We start from the raw sequence: 20,736 nt of genomic DNA, 5'->3' as shown, positions 1-20,736 counted from the left end.
ATCAGCATAATCCACAGCAGTTTTCATACTGTTGGAAGTTTAATGGGGAACGTGAATGTGTCCAGTCTACTGGAGTTCCAGAGTGTACCAGTAGGGGGCATCAGTTACAATGCAGAATTCAGTGTTCAGCTCCATGTCTCTGTTATCATTCCCCTCTGTGTCTGTCTGGAGGTTTTTGTACAGCCAGTCAATCAGACTTCATCACTGTGGTTGACTTTCGGTGGAGGGACCAAACTGAGTGTTGGCAGTAAGTATTCAGTTCTATATCTTGACCTCTGGTATCAAAATCTAATACCTTTTCTTAACAATATTACAACTCCCTTAAATAGAAAGTAGAAATGTATATATATATTTGGAGAATTTGTTTCGCATTTATTTTCCTTAGTTGTAAATTGAGTTAAATTAAAATGCCTATTCAAGATGTAATATATCAAACAAGGTAATACAGTGTGTATTCATTTGGAACAGGGATACTGTTGAAATCAGAGTGGTTTAGATAAATGTATATTTACAAAGAGCAAAAGCAGTGTCTTTAGAGTGTCAGAGGTTTTTGTACGACCGCTGAATGAGATTGTATCACTGTGGTACACTTTTGGTGGAGGCACTAGACTGGATGTTGGAAGTAAGTTTACCTACCTCTAATAAAGAAAATGTTCTGACCTTGCATATAGATGCATTGATGATCTTGTGAGAGAAGAAACTAAGATTAAAACTGAAATAAATGCTATGCATAGTTATGTTTTTGGTAAAAGAGTTATTCTCTTCATATGAGTCCCCATTTGTGTAAAAATATATTTTAGTTAAACCTCAAATTTGAAGCTATTACTTTTGGTTTACAGACACATTCTCGTAAATAATATCACTATTCAATTCATTTAAATGTGTCTTTTAAATGTAAATAATTGTTGTAAGATGGTTATATTCAACTTAAATGTACTCCTTCAGCATTCAGCTGCAACGTTTTGCTTAGCTTTGCTATCTATTTGCTATTTACTATTTTGCTATCTTACTTGATCACATTTGCTGTTTTATTTTCTATTTGCAGTCTATTGAAAATACTTGCTGTCTTGCGAAGTCCAGCTTTTCTGCTGTTCATATGAATATAGGTTTATTTACAATTTGATATAATATCTTGTAAATTACACATAACTTTATTCATTTTCTTTCGATAAATTAAAACGAAATGTTTTAGTGTGTCTTTTAAATTAAATGTATATCATTGTTAGATGTTTACAGACAACTGGAATTTATTTCTTCAGCATAGGCATATTATCAACCAATTGTAATTTAATTCATAATTTAAGAATTTTTCATACATTCTGTGAAATGTTCTTTAAAATAATGATAATAATAAATAATAATGAAATGCAGTTTGATTCCTAGGAGTTTATTCCATTACAATGGAGGAGTGTGCTGAAATATTTCACATTTTAAATAGTTCCATTTTGAAGATAGTTCAATGTATTTTCAGTCATCTCATGTAGTTCTAATATGCTTCAGTAGCTACTCAAAGGGAAGTGAAAGAGTGACATAAAGAATGATAAACTAACTGTCTGTTTGTTTGAGGAACAGAAACACACTGATGGACAAAGCCTTCATTTACATCTGAGATGTAAAACTACTGCATCATTATTGTCATATCAGTCTGATGATTGATTGAAAGTTCCCCTCTCTTTAACTTCCTACCTGTCTTTTAGGGGATGTTCGTCCCACCTTGACAGTCCTGCCCCCCTCCAGTGTGGAGCTGCAGCAGGGCAAGGCCACTCTCATGTGCCTGGCCAACAAGGGCTTCCCCTCAGACTGGAAGCTGAGCTGGAAGGTGGACGGTAGCAGCAGCAACACCTGGGAGGTGACCGGGAGCCCCGGGGTCCTGGAGAAGGACGGCCACTACAGCTGGAGCAGCACCCTGACCCTCCCTGTTGACCAGTGGAAGAAGTTGGGCTCTGTGACCTGTGAGGCCACCCAGGGCTCCCAGTCTCCTCTCTCTGAGACACTGAGGAGAGACCAGTGTTCTGATTAATGAGTTCCCCCCTCTGACTCCACTGTTTTTACTCTGCACTCTCCTTCTTACTGTTCCAGCAATACCAGCACACTGGTCTAATGCTGGGCTGGATCCTGTGTGGGAATCCTTCCTCCAGCTGGAGCTTTTAGCATAATGGAACAAATAACAGAATATATGTCTTATTCTGATGTCAAATAGATCTGCTCTGCTTCATATCACATGTGTTCTGAACCTTATTACTGTAATGCTGTTGCTTCTGACATGTTGAGATAATAAAGACATTCAATATTTTAAATGGTTTGCCTGGATATCATTATTTAATGAGTTTTACCATTAGACATTGAGATCTTTTGATTTATTGCAGTTTCATATAGAATGGTTAGCTCTCTACCTTGGAAAGTGATTTTACAAGAACATTTTGCTCAATCAACCTCTCTCAATGAATGTTTGGTTCATTGGGCCACATTTGGTGCCAGTCAAAATAATATCTACAGTGATACTAATACTGAAGCCATGTTCTCTAGACTCCCCAGTCTTTATGATGTTACCAGAACCATGTATTAAATAGGACATTAAGGTTTCTGCATTATGATGTATTTACATGACACTTCAACATTCTGTGGCAGGCATAGTTGCTCCCCATTAACATTACAACAATGCTGTGTAACTGAATGTCTATAATTAGAACAATATTAAACTCTAAAAGTTGGCCTAACTCTCTAAATATTCGACTCTGGATGTTGCCAATACTGAAGCCATGTGCTCCAAGCTCAATGGAACTCTCTGTTAACAGGTGAACATCTGGCCATGGTACTGCTCTATTCTGGGAGTGTTGCGGTCATCCTGCCCATGCAAATCTGAGTTTCAACCCAACCAGAGTTCACAATCACTCAGCCTCAAATCCTCTGGGACTGGGGCAGCTGTGTGTCTGACTAAAGAACTGAACATGGGCTGGGGAAGCAGACTTTACACTGGACTTTGCATAACGTTTAAATTGGGGAATTCACCTTTTTTTTATGGCTTCGTATACAGTATGTAGACTGCATTTATTTGTGACACATGTATAATAATCTTATTAAAGTAGTACTTCTTGATTGGAATCAATATGACTGTATTCACTCTTTCAAGGTTGGAGGGGTATAGAAGTTGAGCAGGGCATGAATAGTTGGGTTCGGACAGGATCCACATTCATGCTATTGTGTAATGAAATGAGTGCTTCTTACAATATCAAGAAAAATCAAAGCGTGAAAAAAAAATCTAAACCTATTCTGAATTTTGTTCAACATGTTTTTTAAAAGAAAGCATTTTCTACAGCTCTGTATCCTTAGTGGTCCCAGTGTGTTAAACAAAGATTTAACATTTTTGCAGAATATACTGAGAGATATGTACAGTATCATAGTCCATAGACAAGTCTAACCAATTACATTATTGTAGTGTCATATTGTGATGAATTGGTGTTTAGAATACTTTAGAATATGGTTTAGAACAGTTCCTCTTTAGCTGAGGGAGGTTTTTGTATGACGTTCTAACACTGTGTGAACGGAAAGCTTTTCCTCTGCTGACAGTAGTAATCTGCTGCATCTTCAGCCTGGACTCCACTGATGGTCAGAGTGTAATGAGTATATGAACTACCAGATCCACTCCCACTGAAACGACCTGGAATCCCAGACTGACGGGTTGTAGCATAATAAACCAGGAGATTAGGAGCTTCTCCAGGTTTCTGCAGGTACCAGTTGAGATAACCACTAATATCTGAACTGGCTGTACAGCTGATAGAGACAGACTCTCCTGGACTAACAGACTGAGATTTAGGAGACTGAGTGAGAATTATATCTCCTGATGATTCTGAAAAATAAACAAAAGTGAAGAAAGGTAGATTAGTAAGGTTATCACAACAAATAGACATTGCTAATCGTCCAAATTCTATCATGAAACTTCAGGCAGAACCAGATGATTTGTTTTTATTATTATCTTCAATATTCACAAATTAAGTTTAATTCTGAAGCCAAATCATGAATCCAAGTTGGTCAAAGTGTCTCTCACCCTGAACAAGGAGCCCCAGTGTCCCCAGCAGTAGAATCAGTGACATCATCATTGTGCTGCGTGTCAGTGGCTCTGAAAGGAGTGAACAGTCCCTGATCAACACTGGGGTTTTAAAAGTTTGTGGAGCAATGAGAAAGGGCAGCTATGCAAATCGTTCATCTTTTACGCAAATACACACACTGTGCACCTGTGCACACACACAGATAAATGAAGTCATCAGTTTCCAAAGGTATGCCTACTATATATCAAATTTGAGAATACTAAAATAAAAAACGACAGATTTGAACAACTATGCCTTAAATGAGGCCTAGTTTGACCCGCTGACACAGTGGTTTATGTCCCTCAACAGTGGTTGTCAGTCTCAGAAGGTCAATCAAATTTAAAACGGCAATAGCAAAGCATTTTCAACGTCCCTGTTTCGGTAGAAAGCTGTGGGATGTGGCTGGAGAAATGTAACCACTCTCAAATTCATCGACAGGGTTATGGATGTAAGGACTGGCCTTCCATGACACAAAAATTATAATACAATTAGATTTATTTTAGGCTATATGGTGTTTGTTGACATTTAATTTGTTTACAAACATTGGAATCCAACAAGCTTATATTTTCCATTTTGATGGGGTACGACAGTTAAACTAAGCTCATGAGACATTTATACATTTATAAGTTACAGTATATTCTTCAAGAATCAATGGGAACATTTAATTAATTTATGAGTACAAAATAAATGTAGCTGATTTCCTTTTAAATGTAGCTGAACCGCTGATTGCCTTTTTAAAAGTTGAACAGCTGCTTCTGTATCCTTCAAACCTTCTAATGGTGGACAGTACTGGTGTTCTGTCGTCCTGCTCTGACCACAGTGTGTAATGACAGTCTGTATGATGAGTAGAGTGGTGTTTTACTTAAAGGGGAACTTCACTCAAAAATTATCTTTTGGACATTTTGTCATTAGTCCACTATTGACACAGTCCTAAAATGTTTTGCATGTCAGTCGTCAAGTTGACAAAATCATGGACTTTAAGAAGAAAAGTGTCTCCAGCCTCATCATCATGATGCTTGGCAGTGTTGGTAATTTCTTGTTGAGGTTTAGACTGAAACTGACATGGTTGAACCCATGTTGGGCATCAGACTGGTTTGAGGTTTGAAATGCGTTCTTTTATTGATCTATTTAGGCAGAAATGTTGTTGCATAGATCTTGAGTGGGTTTTTCCATTGTGCTCACTGCTCAAATGCCTGTCAAGATTTTGACATAGAATGAGGCAACTTCACAAGTATGATGAAATTGTCCAACACTTTATGGGATGTTGGGGCTCCTCTGAACCAGAGCAGAAGTAGATGTACTGTAAGATAAACAACAAATCAATATATTCATGAAAACTAAATCCATTTATTTATGCATTTGAAAGCTGACAGACATAATAGAATGTAGGATTTGACCAATGGAGGTCATACTTGAAGGGAGGTAGACCACCAAAGGAACTAATCTCGGCTATCCTATGATTCTAGGCTATACAGACCCAGAGTCAGCAACCCAAAAAGTGGGGTTTGTTGAGGACAAAATAGCAAAATTGTCTGCTCTAAACACCAAACCAAAACACCTTACGTTTGTTTTTGTTTTGTGAGTACTCTAATTTGTTACGGTTAGGCTTAAGGGGTTTGGTTATGGGTAGGGTGAGGGTTAGAGTTATGGGTTGGCATGCCCGCCACATTCCTTTAGTCAAACCTGCAGAGACCAACTTCAGACAGACACAGCACCATTCCGGCGATGTCCACTACGTTGATGGATCACAGGGATCCAGAGGATGAAGAATGCAACCACTACACTGGTGATCTGCTGCGTCAACTTGGTTCACCAGCCTGTGGAGGCAGCAGTAGGATGTGACCAGCACAGAAAACGGAATCATGAACCCCAGCCTGTGTCTCAGTGGCACTCATCGACCACTTCACGAGTGGTCACAGCGGGGGCAGTCAGGACGCATGCGAGCCCCCACCGGGCCAGGAGCAGTGCCACCTCCCCCTTGCGCACCAGCCGGATCCACATTTGCAGGTAGAGCACCTGGAGTGACAAATAGCATGATAGCGTACAGGCTGAGGTAGAGCAGGATGGTGGCTAGCTTGCAGAGTCCAGACGTCCAGGAGAGTATAGATCCACACAGGTATCGTGAAAAATAATGCTACTGATACATTTCAGTTAATGAACCTCTCTGAATGAATGCTTAGCTGATTGGGCCACATTTGGTACCAGTCAAAAGGATATCTACAGTACAACTCATACTGAAGCTATGTACTCTAAACCCACTGGTCTTCATGATGTTACTAATACTGAAACCATGTGGTCTAAACCCACTGGTCTTCATGATGTTACTAATACTGAAACCATGTGGTCTAAACCCACTGGTATTCATGATGTTACTAATACTGAAACCATGTGGTCTAAACTCACTGGTTTACATGATGTTACTAATACTGAAGACATATTATAAACCCACTGGTCTTCATGATGTTACTAATACTGAAACCATGTGCTCTAAACCCACTGGTCTTCATGATGTTACTAATACTGAAACCATGTGTTCTAAACTCACTGGTTTACATGATGTTACTAATACTGAAGACATATTATAAACCCACTGGTCTTCATGATGTTACTAATACTGAAACCATGTGCTCGAAACCCACTGGTTTACATGATGTTACTAATACTGAAACCATGTGCTCTAAACCCACTGGTTTACATGATGTTACTAATACTGAAACCATGTGCTCTAAACCCACTGGTTTACATGATGTTACTAATACTGAAACCATGTGCTCTAAACCCACTGGTTTTCATGATGTTACTAATACTGAAACCATGTGCTCTAAACCCACTGGTTTTCATGATGTTACTAATACTGAAACCATGTGCTCTAAACCCACTGGTTTTCATGATGTTACTAATACTGAAACCATGTGCTCTAAACACACTGGTTTACATGATGTTACTAATACTGAAGACATGTTCTCTAAACTCACAGGAACTCTCTGGGGACAGGTAAACATCTGGCCACGGTGCTGCTCTATTCTGGGAGTGTTGCAGTAACCCTGCTCAAGCAAATATTACTTTTAGCGATACCACAGCTCACAATCTCCCAGCCTCAAACCCTCTGGGACTGGGGCAGCTGTGTGTGTCTGACTAGGACTGATAAGGGCTGGGGAAACCAGACTTCACGCTGGACTTTGCATAACGTTCAAGTTTGGGACTTCACTCTCAGGTCTTTATATGGCTACGTGAACTACATTTCTTTGTGACAGATATACTGTATCACAATGATATCAAAGTGGTACCTCTTGAATGCAAACGATATGACTGTATTCACTCTTTCAAGATTGGAGGGGTATAGAAGTTGAGTAGGGCATGAATAGTTGGTTTTGGACAGGTTTAACATTCATGCTATTGCATTCTGAAATGGGTGCTACCTCCGATATGATATCAAAGCATAAATATAAACCTATTCTGAATTTTGCTTAACATGTCCTTCAAAAGAAAGCATTTCTACAGCTCTGTATCCTTAGTGGTCCCAGTGTGTTTACAAAGATTACAATTTTTTGGAGAATATATTGAGAGATATGTACAGTATGTGTCATATTTCGAAGAATTGGTGTTAAGAGTATTTTAGAATATGGGAGACTCTGCAGCTGTTGAGTCAGAGCAGTTCCTCTTTAGCTGAAGGAGGTTTTTGTACGACGTTCTAACACTGTGTGAATGGAGAATAACCACCCTGCTGACAGTAGTAATCTCCTGCATCTTCAGCCTGGACTCCACTGATGGTCAGAGTGTAATGAGTATATGAACTACCAGATCCACTCCCACTGAAACGACCTGGAATGCCAGACTGACGGGTTGTACCATGATAAACCAGAAGTTTGGGAGCTTCTCCAGGTTTCTGCAGGTACCACTGGAGATTATTACCAGTACTTGAACTGGCTGTACAGCTGATAGAGACAGACTCTCCTGGACTAACAGACTGAGATTTAGGAGACTGGGTCAGAATTATATCTCCTGATGATTCTGAAAAATAAAACAAATGTGAAGAATGGCGGATTAGTAAGGTTATCAAAACAAATAGAGATGGCTAATTTTCCAAATACTATCATGAAATATATCAGGCAAAACCAGAAGATTAAAAAAAATGATCTGCAATATTCACAAGCTAAGTTTAAATCTGAAGCCAAACCCATCATGAATCAAAGTTAGTCAAAGTGTTTCTCACCCTGAACAAGGAGCCCCAGTGTTCCCAGCAGTAGAATCAGTGACATCATCATTGTGCTGCGTGTCAGTGGCTCTGAAAGGAGTGAACAGTCACTGATCAACACTGGGGTTTTAAAAGTTCGAGAAGCAGTGAGGCAGGACAGATATGCAAAGCTTTCATCATTTACACAAATACACGCAACGTGCACGTGCACACACACAGATAAATGAAGTCAGCAATTTTCAAAGTTAGGCCTACTGTGAGACTAATCTGGACGCTGATAAGAAATCCCACTATGCCCTCAGATGAACCATCAAACAAGCAAAGCGTCAATACAGGATTAAGATTGAATCCTACTACACCGGTTCTGACGCTCGTCGGATGTGGCAGAGCTTGAAAACTATACGGACTACAAAGGGAAACCCAGACGCGAGCTGGCCAGTGACGCCAGCCTTGCAGACGAGCTAAATTTATTTTATGCTCGCTTCGAGGCAAGCAACACTGAAGCATGCATGAGAGCACCAGCTGTTCTTGGTGATAACGCTCTCAGTAGCCGATGTGAACAAAACTTTTAAACAGATCAACATTCACAAAGCCGCTAGGCCAGATGGATTACCAGGACGTTTACTCAAAGCATGCGTGGACCAACTGTCAAGTGTCTTCACTGACATTTTCAACCTCTCCCTGACCGAGTCTGTAATACCTACATGTTTCAAGCAGACCACCATAGTCCCTGTGCCCAAGGAAGCGAAGGTAACATGCCTAATTGATTACCGCCTTGTGGCACTCACGTCAGTAGCCATGAAGTGCTTTGAAAGGCTGGTCATGGCTGGCAACAGCATCCTCCCGGACACCCTAGACCCGCTCCAATTTGCATACCGCCCCAACAAATCCACAGATGACGCAATATCAATTGCACTACAGACTGCCCTTTCTCACCTGGACAAAAGGAAGACCTATGTGAGAATGCTGTTCATTGACTACAGCTCAGCGTTCAACACCATAGTGCCCACGAAGCTCACCACTAAGCTAAGGACTCTGGGACTAAACACCTCTCTCTGCAACTGGATCCTGGACTTCCTGACGGGCCGGCCGCTCGGGGGTGTGTACTTAGTCCCCTCCTGTATTCCCTGTTCACCCACGACTGCGTGGCCAAACCCGAATCTAACACCATCATTAAGTTTGCTGACGACACAACAGTGGTAAGCCTGATCACCGTCAACGATGAGACGGACTATAGGGAGGAGGTCAGAGAACTGTCAGTGTGGTGCCAGGACAACAACCTCTCCCTCAATGTGAGCAAGACAAAGGAGCTGATCATGGACTACAGGAAAAGGCAGGCCGAACAGGTCCCCATTTACATCGACGGGGCTGGAGTTGTAACGACTCTCCTCATCTGATGATGAGGAATAGGAATCATCGGACCAACATGCAGCGTGATAAGTATTCATTGTAATTTAATTAAATAAACTGAACACTGAATGACAACAAAAACAACAAAGACAGTGAACGAAACAACGAAACAGTTCTGTAAGGTGAAAACACACAAAACAGAAAACAACTACCCACAAACACAGGTGGGAAAAGGCTACCTAAGTATGGTTCTCAATCAGAGACAACGATAGACAGCTGCCTCTGATTGAGAACCACACCCGGCCAAACACATAGAACTAGACAACATAGAACACAACATAGAATTCCCACCCCAACTCACACCCTAACCAACCAAAATAGAGACATAAAAAGGATCTCTAAGGTCAGGGTGTGACAGTAGTGTAGCCGGTCTTGAGTTTTAAGTTCCTTGGTGTCCTTGGTGTCCACATGGGTCCAAACATACCAAGACAGTCGTGAAGAGAGCACGACAAAACCTTTTCCCCCTCAGCAGACTGAAAAGATTTGGCATGGGTCCCCAGATCCTCAAAAGGTTCTACAGCTGCACCATCGAGAGCATCCTGACCGGTTGCATCACCGCCTGGTATGGCAACTGCTTGGCATCTGACCGTAAGGCTCTACAGAGGGTAATGCGAACGGCCCAGTACATCACTGGGTCAAGCTTCCTGCCATCCAGAACCTATATAATAGGAAGTGTCAGAGGAAAGCCCATACAATTGTCAGAGACCCCTGTCACCCAAGTTATAGACTGTTTTCTCTGCTACCGCACGGCAAGCGGTACCGGAGTGCCAAGTTTAGGACCAAAAGGCTCCTTAACAGCTTCTACCCCCAAGTCATAAGAAAGACTGCTGAACAATTAATAAAATCGCCACCGAACAATTTACATTGGTCCCCCTCCCTCCCTTTTGTACACCACCTTTTTGTACACCTCCCTTTTGCTGCTACTCGCTGTTTTATTATCTATGCATAGTCACTTCACCCACACCTACATTTACAAATTACCTCAACTAACCTGTACACCCGCACACTGACTCGGTACCGGTGCCCATTGTATATAGCCTCGTTATTGTTATTCTTACTGTGTTACTTTTTATTATTACTTTCTATTTGAGTCTACTTGGTAATTATTTTCTTAACTCTTCTTGAACTGCACTGTTGGTTAAGGGCTTGTAAGTAAGCATTTCACGGTAAAGTCTACACTTGTATTCGGCGCATGTGACAAATCAAGTTTGATTTGATTTGAGAATACTAAAATCCTAAACCACACAATATATACTATAACTTTATCTTAAATGAGGCCTAGTTTGATCCACTTACACCGTGGTTGATGTCTCTCAAAAGTGGTTGTCAGTCTCAGAAGGTAAATGAAGCTTAAAGCGGAAATCAGAAGTTGAAACAATCACAAAAAGTTTTCTACTCTCCTCTTTCGGTAAAAAGCTGAGGGATGTGGCTGGAGAAAGGAGAAAGGACTGGCCATTCATGATAACAAAATTATAATAAAATGAAAAAATGTTGGCTATATAGTGGAATACAACAAGCTTCTATTTTCTGTTCTGATGGGGTACAACAGTTAAACTAAGCTCATGAGGCATTTGTAAGTTACAGTATACTCTTTAAGAATCAATGGGAACATTTAATTCATTTATGAGTCCAAAAAAAGATGAAGCAACTGCTGATTTCCCCTTTAAAAGTAGAATAGCTGATTTTGTCTCCTTCAGACTGTCGCCCTCCTCTGACCACAGTACATAATGGCAGTCTGTATGATGTGTAGAGTGGGTGTTTTACTTAAAGGGGAACTTCACTCAAAATATACACTGCTCAAAAAAATAAAGGGAACACTTAAACAACACAATGTAACTCCAAGTCAATGACACTTCTGGTAAATCAAACTGTCCACTTAGGAAGCAACACTGATTGACAATAAATTTCACATGCTGTTGTGCAAATGGAATAGACAAAAGGTGGAAATTATAGGCAATTAGCAAGACACCCCCCAAAACAGGAGTGATTCTGCAGGTGGTGACCACAGACCACTTCTCAGTTCCTATGCTTCCTGGCTGATGTTTTGGTCACTTTTGAATGCTGGCGGTGCTCTCACTCTAGTGGTAGCATGAGACGGAGTCTACAACCCACACAAGTGGCTCAGGTAGTGCAGTTCATCCAGGATGGCACATCAATGCGAACTGTGGCAAAAAGGTTTGCTGTGTCTGTCAGCGTAGTGTCCAGAGCATGCAGGCGCTACCAGGAGACAGGCCAGTACATCAGGAGACGTGGAGGAGGCCGTAGGAGGGCAACAACCCAGCAGCAGGACCGGTACCTCCGCCTTTGTGCAAGGAGGTGCACTGCCAGCGCCCTGCAAAATGACCTCCCGCAGGCCACAAATGTGCATGTGTCTGCTCAAACGGTCAGAAACAGACTCCATGAGGGTGGTATGAGGGCCCGACGTCCACAGGTGGGGGTTGTGCTTACAGCCCAACACCGTGCAGGACGTTTGGCATTTGCCAGAGAACACCAAGATTGGCAAATTCGCCACTGGCGCCCTGTGCTCTTCACAGATGAAAGCAGGTTCACACTGAGCACATGAGCACATGTGACAGACGTGACAGAGTCTGGAGACGCCGTGGAGAACGTTCTGCTGCCTGCAACATCCTCCAGCATGACCGGTTTAGCGATGGGTCAGTCATGGTGTGGGGTGGCATTTCTTTGTGGGGCAGCACAGCCCTCCATGTGCTCGCCAGAGGTAGCCTGACTGCCATTAGGTACCGAGATGAGATCCTCAGACCCCTTGTGAGACCATATGCTGACACATGCACATTTGTGGCCTGCTGGAGGTCATTTTGCAGGACTCTGGCAGTGCACCTCCTTGCACAAAGGCGGAGGTACCGGTCCTGCTGCTGGGTTGTTGCCCTCCTACGGCCTCCTCCACGTCTCCTGATGTACTGGCCTGTCTCCTGGTAGCGCCTGCATGCTCTGGACACTACGCTGACAGACACAGCAAACCTTTTTGCCACAGTTCGCATTGATGTGCCATCCTGGATGAACTGCACTACCTGAGCCACTTGTGTGGGTTGTAGACTCCGTCTCATGCTACCACTAGAGTGAGAGCACCGCCAGCATTCAAAAGTGACCAAAACATCAGCCAGGAAGCATAGGAACTGAGAAGTGGTCTGTGGTCACCACCTGCAGAATCACTCCTGTTTTGGGGGGTGTCTTGCTAATTGCCTATAATTTCCACCTTTTGTCTATTCCATTTGCACAACAGCATGTGAAATTTATTGTCAATCAGTGTTGCTTCCTAAGTGGACAGTTTGATTTCACAGAAGTGTGATTGACTTGGAGTTACATTGTGTTGTTTAAGTGTTCCCTTTATTTTTTTGAGCAGTGTATATATATATTATTTATTTCATTAGCCCACTGTTGATACAGTCCCAAAATGTTTGAGTGTCAGTAGTCAAGTTGTCAAAGTATTGGACTTTTTAACAAAAATGTGTCTCCAGCCACATCATCATGATGATGCAAAATGCTTGGCAGTGTTGGTTACTTCTTGTTGGAGTTCAAACTGAAACGGCCATTGTTGAACCCATGTTGGGCATCAGAGTGGTGTAAGGTATGAAATGCATGTTTTTATTGATCTATTTAGCCAGAAATGTTGTTACATACATTTAGAGTGTTTCTCCATTGTGCTCAATGCTAAAATACCTGTCAAGATTTTGAAGTAGTTTAACACTTTATGGGAAGTTGGAGCTCCTCTGAACCAAAGCAGAAGTACATGTACTCTAACAACAAATCAATGTATTTGTGAAATAAAGTGTATTTATTTATGCATTTGAAAGCTGACAGAAGCATTACAATTTAGGATTTGACCAATAGAGGTCAAGCTTGAAGGGAGATAGGTCACCAAAATAACAAATCTAGGCTGCCATATGGATACATAGAAAGTAGGCTATACAGACCCAGAGTCAGCAACCCAAAATGTGGGTTTTATTGAGGACAAAATAGCTAAATTGGCTGCTCTAAAAACCAAGCAAAAACACTTTAAAATGTTTTATTTTTGGGAGAACCCTAATTTGTTGCGGTTGGGGTTAAGGGGTTTTGTCATGGGTAGAGTGAGGGTTAGCTCACAGGGATCCAAAGAATGAAGAATGCAACCACCACACTGGTGACCAGCCGCGTCAACATGGCACTGCTGAACAGCGCAGTCTGGTTCACCCACCGGTGGAGGAAGCAGTAGGACGTGACCAGCATAGAGAACGGGACCATGGACTCCAGAAGGGTCTCCAAGACGAGGACCGCTAGTCTTTCAGCATCGGAGCCCGTGTGTCGGCATCACTCATCACGCACTTCGTGAGAGGTCACGGCGGGGAGAGGTCACGTCAGGCCGCATGTGAACCCCCACAGGGCCAAGAGGAGCACCACCTCCCCCTTGCGCCCCAGCTGGTTCCACATCTGCGGGTATAGCACCTGGATGTAGCGCTGGACACAGAATAGAGTGACCGTTAGCACGTTAGTGTACAGGCTGAGGGATAGCAGGAAGGTGGCTAGCTTGCAGGCTACATGGCCCAGAGTCCAGCCGTGCAGGAGAGTATAGATCGACACAAGCACCTTGGTCAGGCACGGGATGTCGGAGGACGCCAGGTTCAGCATAAGGCACAGAGTAAAGTTGGGGCGTTGGAGTGAGTGGCGCAGTATGACCACAATGACAGTTATGTTACCAGGGAGGCCCAGTGCACAGCACAGCCCCAGGACAATGCTCTAAATCTTGGAGGTGGGGTCCAAGCTGGAGATGTTGGAGGAGTTGAGGTTCTCCAAGGTCAGTGAAAGAATAAGATAAGAGATCTAAGAGCTATCTGGAAGACAGCAGACTTCAGACATCTAATTCGTTGTTTCCCGGCATAAAAACATTTGTACACTAGAAAGCTGAGCTGAGTGTGTGTGTGTGCGTGTGTCTGTGTGTCTGTGTGTGCAAGCCAGCGAGTGAGAGAGAGGGATTTTTGTGTTAGTGGTGAACCATAAGAACCAATGATTGCGCTTTAAATGTCCTCCCTGCCACAGATTCCAGCATAAATCTACCATGATGACTGCTATCTTATGTTATCTTAATTTGGGAAGCTATTGACAATAACTGTTCATTTGTATAAAGAGTGGGAAGCGACTATCAGTTCTCATATATAGTCTACCGACATTCTTCCTTCATCTCTTCATTGACCTTTCATTCTTCTATCCCTCTATTTTTTCTCTCCTTTATTTCATGATTGAGTTAGTTTCACTGTCCAAATATTATCTTTTGTCAGTTGAAACCTCAACCTTTTACAGTAACTGTCAACATCTCAAACAGCCAGTCCATTCTTTCCAACCAGAATCCCCAATCCTTATCAAGTCTCATTGAGTCTGTATGATCTCGATCAGATCCTCTGATGACTATACAATGTGGATGGGTGGGTCTGTCAATACTCGTCACAGTGAATCTAGACCAATCTATTCGTTCTAGGCTGACAATGCAGAAGACAGGAAATGAGCACGTTCGAGCGGACCAGTTTCATCAAGACCATGACCATCATTGTTCACGTTTTCCAAAGTGTGTTGCATTATGGGCATTATGCTGAAAATGTAAACTTGTAAACAATGCCCAATTATTTATTTCATGTTGAGACTGGGGGTTTTGTGTTTGGTCTCTACTTAACTCTGCCTGCTCAACCCAGATCCAAAAGAACCTGTCATTTTCCACCTTTTGAAACACGCATGGCTGTAAGTCGCTTTGGATAGAAGTGTCTGCTTCAGTAAATGGCATTAATTACCGTTCCAGTAGCAGCTGGAGGTGAGCAGCAGCACAGACTGAAGAGAGTCATGTTATTGCTAGTGTTTCCCAGCATCACCAGAGCAGGCCTTCCTCCACAGAGGAACACTATTAGCTCCATGACCATCATCCTCACCAAGAGATGATGTCGTCAGTCTCTATGGGCTTAACATTATCTCTGACTCTACTGTCTCAGGCACCAATTATTTTAGACGGGGCATGAAGTATGTGAGGAAATGGAGCATTTTTCAAACACCTGAATCAGCTTTTTCCTGTAATCTAGAGCCATAATCATTCTGCCTAATTCCGTGTATACTGAACAACATTTAATGAGCTGAAATAAAAGATCCCAGAACTTTTCTAAACGCACAAAAAGCTTATCTCTCTAATATGTTCAGTACAAATTTGTTTACATTCCTGTTAGTGAGCATTTCTCCTTTGCTAAAATAATCCATCCACCCGACAGGTGTGACATCAAGAAGCTGATTAAACAGCATGATCATTACACAGGTGCATCTTGTGCTGGGGATAATAAAAGGCTACTCTAAATTGTGCAGTTTTGTCACACAACACAATGCCACTGATGTCTGTGTGAAGCATTGGAGTCAACATGTAGCCTATAGTGTCATAAGCCAAGAATTAAGCATTTTCTAAAGTCTAGCAACCTTGGCAGCAGGCATGCCAGCAAAGATAGACAAGCTACTCTAACTTGTTAGCTAATTATGTGGTTGGGAGATTGAGAACCTATCCAGCTGGCTAGCTAAAGCCAACTTAACAACATTGCTAAGTGGCTAGTATAACAAAGAAACAAAACATTTTTGTATTTATCCAAGAAGGAATCAATAGGCTACATAGCTTGATCAAATCCATTTACAAACCTACCTAATTATTAAGTTGTTATTAAGTTGGCTTTAGCTAGCCAGCTGGATAGGTTCTCAATCTCCCAACCACTCCTGCTAGTCCTGCCCATCACCAGCAGCTAAAATAAAATCTACCGCTGTGTGTTTCACTCGACACTCTCTCTCTCCACCACTGATGATATTGTTTGTACACACGAGAGTATGTAGCATCCTGCCTAGCATGTGTTTGCTCCGTGGTGCACCCGAGAAGGAACCAGTTACTAGGGAGAATCGGAGGTGGGGGCACTCTTTACCTGGTCCTGTAAGGGTGCCACCTTTGACAAATACTGCTGACTGATCTTTTTATCAATAACTATGATCAAATGTGGACTTGTGTGGCTTATTGCACATTTTGTTGTGCTACAAGGTGTGATTAAGAGAATCAACGAAGAGCTATGTGTTCTATGGAAAATAATGAATGACTTGGATGGTGTCTTTCACGATACGCTAGTGGAGTGGAACTTACCTTTTATGGAGTTGTATTATTTTCCAGAGAACACAGACCTCCGAATTATCACTTTTATACCGTGGCTTTTATACTGCACCTCTGATTCTGTTTGTTCCAGCAATACAGGCACACTGGTCTAATGCTGGGCTGGATCCTGGGTAGGAATCCTTCCTCCAGCTGGAGCTTTTATCATAGTGGAACAAACAACAGAATATATATCTGATACTGATGTCAAATAGATCTGTTTGGCTTTCATATCACATGTATCACGTGCCTTATTGCTTTAATGCTCTTGGTTCTGACATGTTGAAATAATAAAGATGTTCAATATTTTAAATTGTTTGCCTGGATATCATTATTTAATGAGTTTTACCATTAGACATTTTGATCTTTATGACCAGAAGCCATGGATTACGGGCAACATCCGCACCGAGCTAAAGGCTAAAGCTGCCGCTTTCAAGGAGCGGGACACTAATCCGGACACTTATAAGAAATCCCGCTATGCCCTCAGACGAACCATCAAACAGGCAAAGTGTCAATACAGGACTAAGATTGAATCCTACTACACCGGTTCTGATGCTTGTCGGATGTGGCAGGGCCCGAAAACTATTACGGACTACAAAGGGAAACCCAGCCGTGAGCTGCCCAGTGACGGGAGCCTACCAGACGAGCTAAATGCCTTTTATGCTCGCTTCGAGGCAAGCAACACTGAAGCTTGCATGAGAGCACCAGCTATTCCGGACGACTGTGTGATCACGCTCTCGGTAGCCGATGTCAGCAAGACCTTTAGACAGGTCAACATTCACAAAGCCGCGGGCCAGACGGATTACCAGAACGTGTACTCAAAGCATGCGTGGACCAAGTGTCTTCACTGACATTTTCAACCTCTCCCTGGCTGAATCTGTAATACCTATATGTTTCAAACACACCACCATAGTCCCTGCGCCCAAGAAAGCGAAGTTAACTTGCCTGAATGATTCCCGCCCTGTAGCACTCAGGTCGGTAGCCATGAAGTGCTTTGAAAGGCTGGTCATGGCTCACATCTACACGATCATGCCAGAAACCCTAGACCCACTCAAACTCACATAAAGCCCCAAGAGATCCACAGATGACGCAATATCAATCGCACTCCACACTGCCCTTTCGCACCTGGACAAAAGGAACACCTATGTGAGAATGCTGTTCATTGACTACAGCACAGCATTCAACACCATAGTGCCCACAAAGCTCCTCACCCTGGGACTAAACACGTCCCTCTGCATCTGGATCCTGGACTTTCTGACTGGCCGCCAACAGGTAGAAAGGTTAGGTAACAACACATCTGCCACGCTCCCCAACACTGGGGCCCCTTGGGGGTGCATGCTTAGTCCCCTTCTGTACTCCCTGTTCACCCACGACTGCATGGCTGGGCATGACTTCAACACTATCAGTAAGTTTGATGACGACACAACATTGGTAGGCCTGATGACTGAAAACGATGAAACAGCCTATAGGGAGGATGACAGAGACTTGGCAGTATGGTGCCAGGACAACAACCTCTCTCTCAATGTGAGCAAGACACAGGAGCTGGTCGTGGACTATAGGAAATGGAGAGCTCTGCCATGGAAAATAATGTTACTGATACATTTCAGTTAATGAACCTCTCTCCAAGAAAGCTTGACTGATTGGGCCAAATATAATACCAGTCAAAATGATATCTACAGTGATACTAATACTGAAGACATGTTCTCTAGACTCCCCAGTCTTTATGATGTTACCAGAACCATGTTTTAAAGAGGACACTGAGGTTTCTGCATTATGATGCATTTACATGACACTTCAACATTATGTGGCAGGCATAGTAGCTCCCCATTAACATTACATGGGGGATATTTAAACAATGCTATGTAACTGAATATTACAGTTACACAGCATTGTTATCTCACCTTCATCTCGGCCCTAACAACAGTTGTGTCAAAATATCCTCCAAACACCGGCTTCCCAAGCATTATCACTTAATTAGAACAATATTGCAAATTCTAAAAGTTGGCCTAACTCTAAATATATGGCTCTGGATGTTGCCAATACTGAAGCCAATTGCTCCAAGCTCAATGGAACACTCTGGGGACAGGTAAACATCTGGCCATGGTACTGCTCTATTCTGGGAGTGTTACCCTGCTCATCCAAATCTGAGTTTCAACCCCACCACAGCTCACAATCTCCCAGCCTCAACCCTCTGGGACTGGGGCAGCTGTGTGTCTGACTAGGGCTGACTAGGGCTGGGGAAACCAGACTTCACGCTGGACTTTGCATAACATGCAAATTGGGGACTTCACTCTCAGGTCTTTATATGGCTACGTGAACTAAATTTACTTGTGACAGATATACTGTCTCTTATTAATGTCAAAATAGTACTTCTTGAATGCAATCGATATGACTGTATTCACTCTCAGAGTTGGAGGGGTATAGAAGTTGAGTAGGGCATGAATAGTTGGGAAGTTGGGTTTGGGCAGGTTCAACATTCATGCTATTGTGTACTGAAATGGGCACAAAATCTAAACCTATTCAGAATTTTGTTCAACATGTCCTTAAAAACAATATTTTCTACAGCTCTGTATCCTTAATGGTCCTGGTGTGTAAACAAAGATTGAAAATGTTTGTTTAATATAATGAGAGATATGTACAGTATCATGATCCATAGTCTAACCAATTACATTATTGTATTGTAGTTTCATATTTAGATTATTTGGAGTTTAGAATACTGTAGAATACAGGAGACTCTGTAGCTCTGCAGCTGTTGAGTCAGAACAGTTCCTCTTTAGCTGAAGGAGGTTTTTGTACGACGTTCTAACACTGTGTGAATGGAAAGCTGTTACTCTGCTGACAGTAATAATCTGCTGCATCTTCAGCCTGGACTCCACTGATGGTCAGAGTGTAATGAGTATATGAACTACCAGATCCACTCCCACTGAAACGACCTGGAATCCCAGACTGACGGGTTGTAGCAGAATAAACCAGGAGTTTAGGAGCTTCTCCAGGTTTCTGCAGGTACCAGTGGAGATGATTACCAGTACTTGAACTGGCTGTACAGCTGATAGAGACAGTCTCTCCTGGACTAACAGACTGAGATTTAGGAGACTGGGTGAGAATTATATCTGCTGATGATTCTGAAAAATAAACAAGAGTGAAGAAAGGCTGATTAGTAAGGTTATCATAACAACAAGCATATTGTAAAGCATAGCCTATCAATCTAAATGTTAAATTAATGAATGTGTAACTCCCAGTGTTCCCAGCAGTAGAATCAGTGACATCATCATTGTGCTGCGTGTCAGTGGCTCTGAAAGGAGTGAACAGTCCCTGATCAACACTGGGGTTTTAAAAGTATGTGGAGCAATGAGGCAGGACAACTATGCAAATATCTCATATTTTATGCAAATGTATGTGTGTGCACACATGTGCACATTACAGAGAGAGAGAGAGATGAAATAAGTCAAGTTTCCAATAGTAGGCCTAAATGCAATCAAAATCAAATTTAAAAAATTGGGTCGCATACACGTGATTAGCAGATGTTATTGCGGGTGTAGCGAAATGCTTGTGCTTCTAGCTCCGACAGTGCAGTAATATCTAACAAGTAATTTCTAACAAATTACACAACATATACCCAATACACACAAATCTAAGTAGGAATTAATGAAGACTATATTCATACAGCAAAAAACAGTATATACAGATGAGATGAGCAATGCCACTTATGTAAACATTAAGTTACTAAAATAACGTAGAATAGTATAGAATTCAGTTTATACATATTCAACGAGTAATGCCAGATATGTAAACATTATTAAAGTGACTAGCGTTCCATTCCTTAAAGTGGCCAGTGATTTCTGGTCTATGCCTATAGGCAGCAGCTTCTAATGTGCAAGTGATGGCTGTTTAACAGTCTGTTT

The 20,736-nt window shown here is 42.2% G+C and overlaps 1 pseudogene and 2 gene segments (V, D, J or C); 1 reads left to right on the top strand and 2 right to left on the bottom strand.

Annotated features, from left to right (window-relative positions):
• The first annotated feature begins 5 nt into the window (after nucleotides 1–5).
• LOC129819845 (Ig kappa-b4 chain C region-like) lies at nucleotides 6–2,297 on the top strand. The segment is given in 2 exon segments: nucleotides 6–247; nucleotides 1,698–2,297. Coding segments are annotated over 2 exon segments (528 nt in total).
• A 142-nt stretch (nucleotides 2,298–2,439) lies between these two features.
• LOC129819847 (immunoglobulin kappa variable 3-11-like) lies at nucleotides 2,440–4,151 on the bottom strand. The segment is given in 2 exon segments: nucleotides 2,440–3,847; nucleotides 4,046–4,151. Coding segments are annotated over 2 exon segments (372 nt in total).
• Nucleotides 4,152–13,700: 9,549 nt separating this feature from the next.
• LOC129819475 (C3a anaphylatoxin chemotactic receptor-like) lies at nucleotides 13,701–18,798 on the bottom strand (annotated as a pseudogene).
• Nucleotides 18,799–20,736: the final 1,938 nt, after the last annotated feature.

The sequence above is a fragment of the Salvelinus fontinalis genome, chromosome 22 (assembly GCF_029448725.1).
Source record: "Salvelinus fontinalis isolate EN_2023a chromosome 22, ASM2944872v1, whole genome shotgun sequence".
In the NCBI taxonomy this organism is placed as follows: domain Eukaryota; kingdom Metazoa; phylum Chordata; class Actinopteri; order Salmoniformes; family Salmonidae; genus Salvelinus; species Salvelinus fontinalis.
Note: the sequence above shows the minus strand (reverse complement) of the source record. Positions and strands in the feature narration are given on the sequence as shown.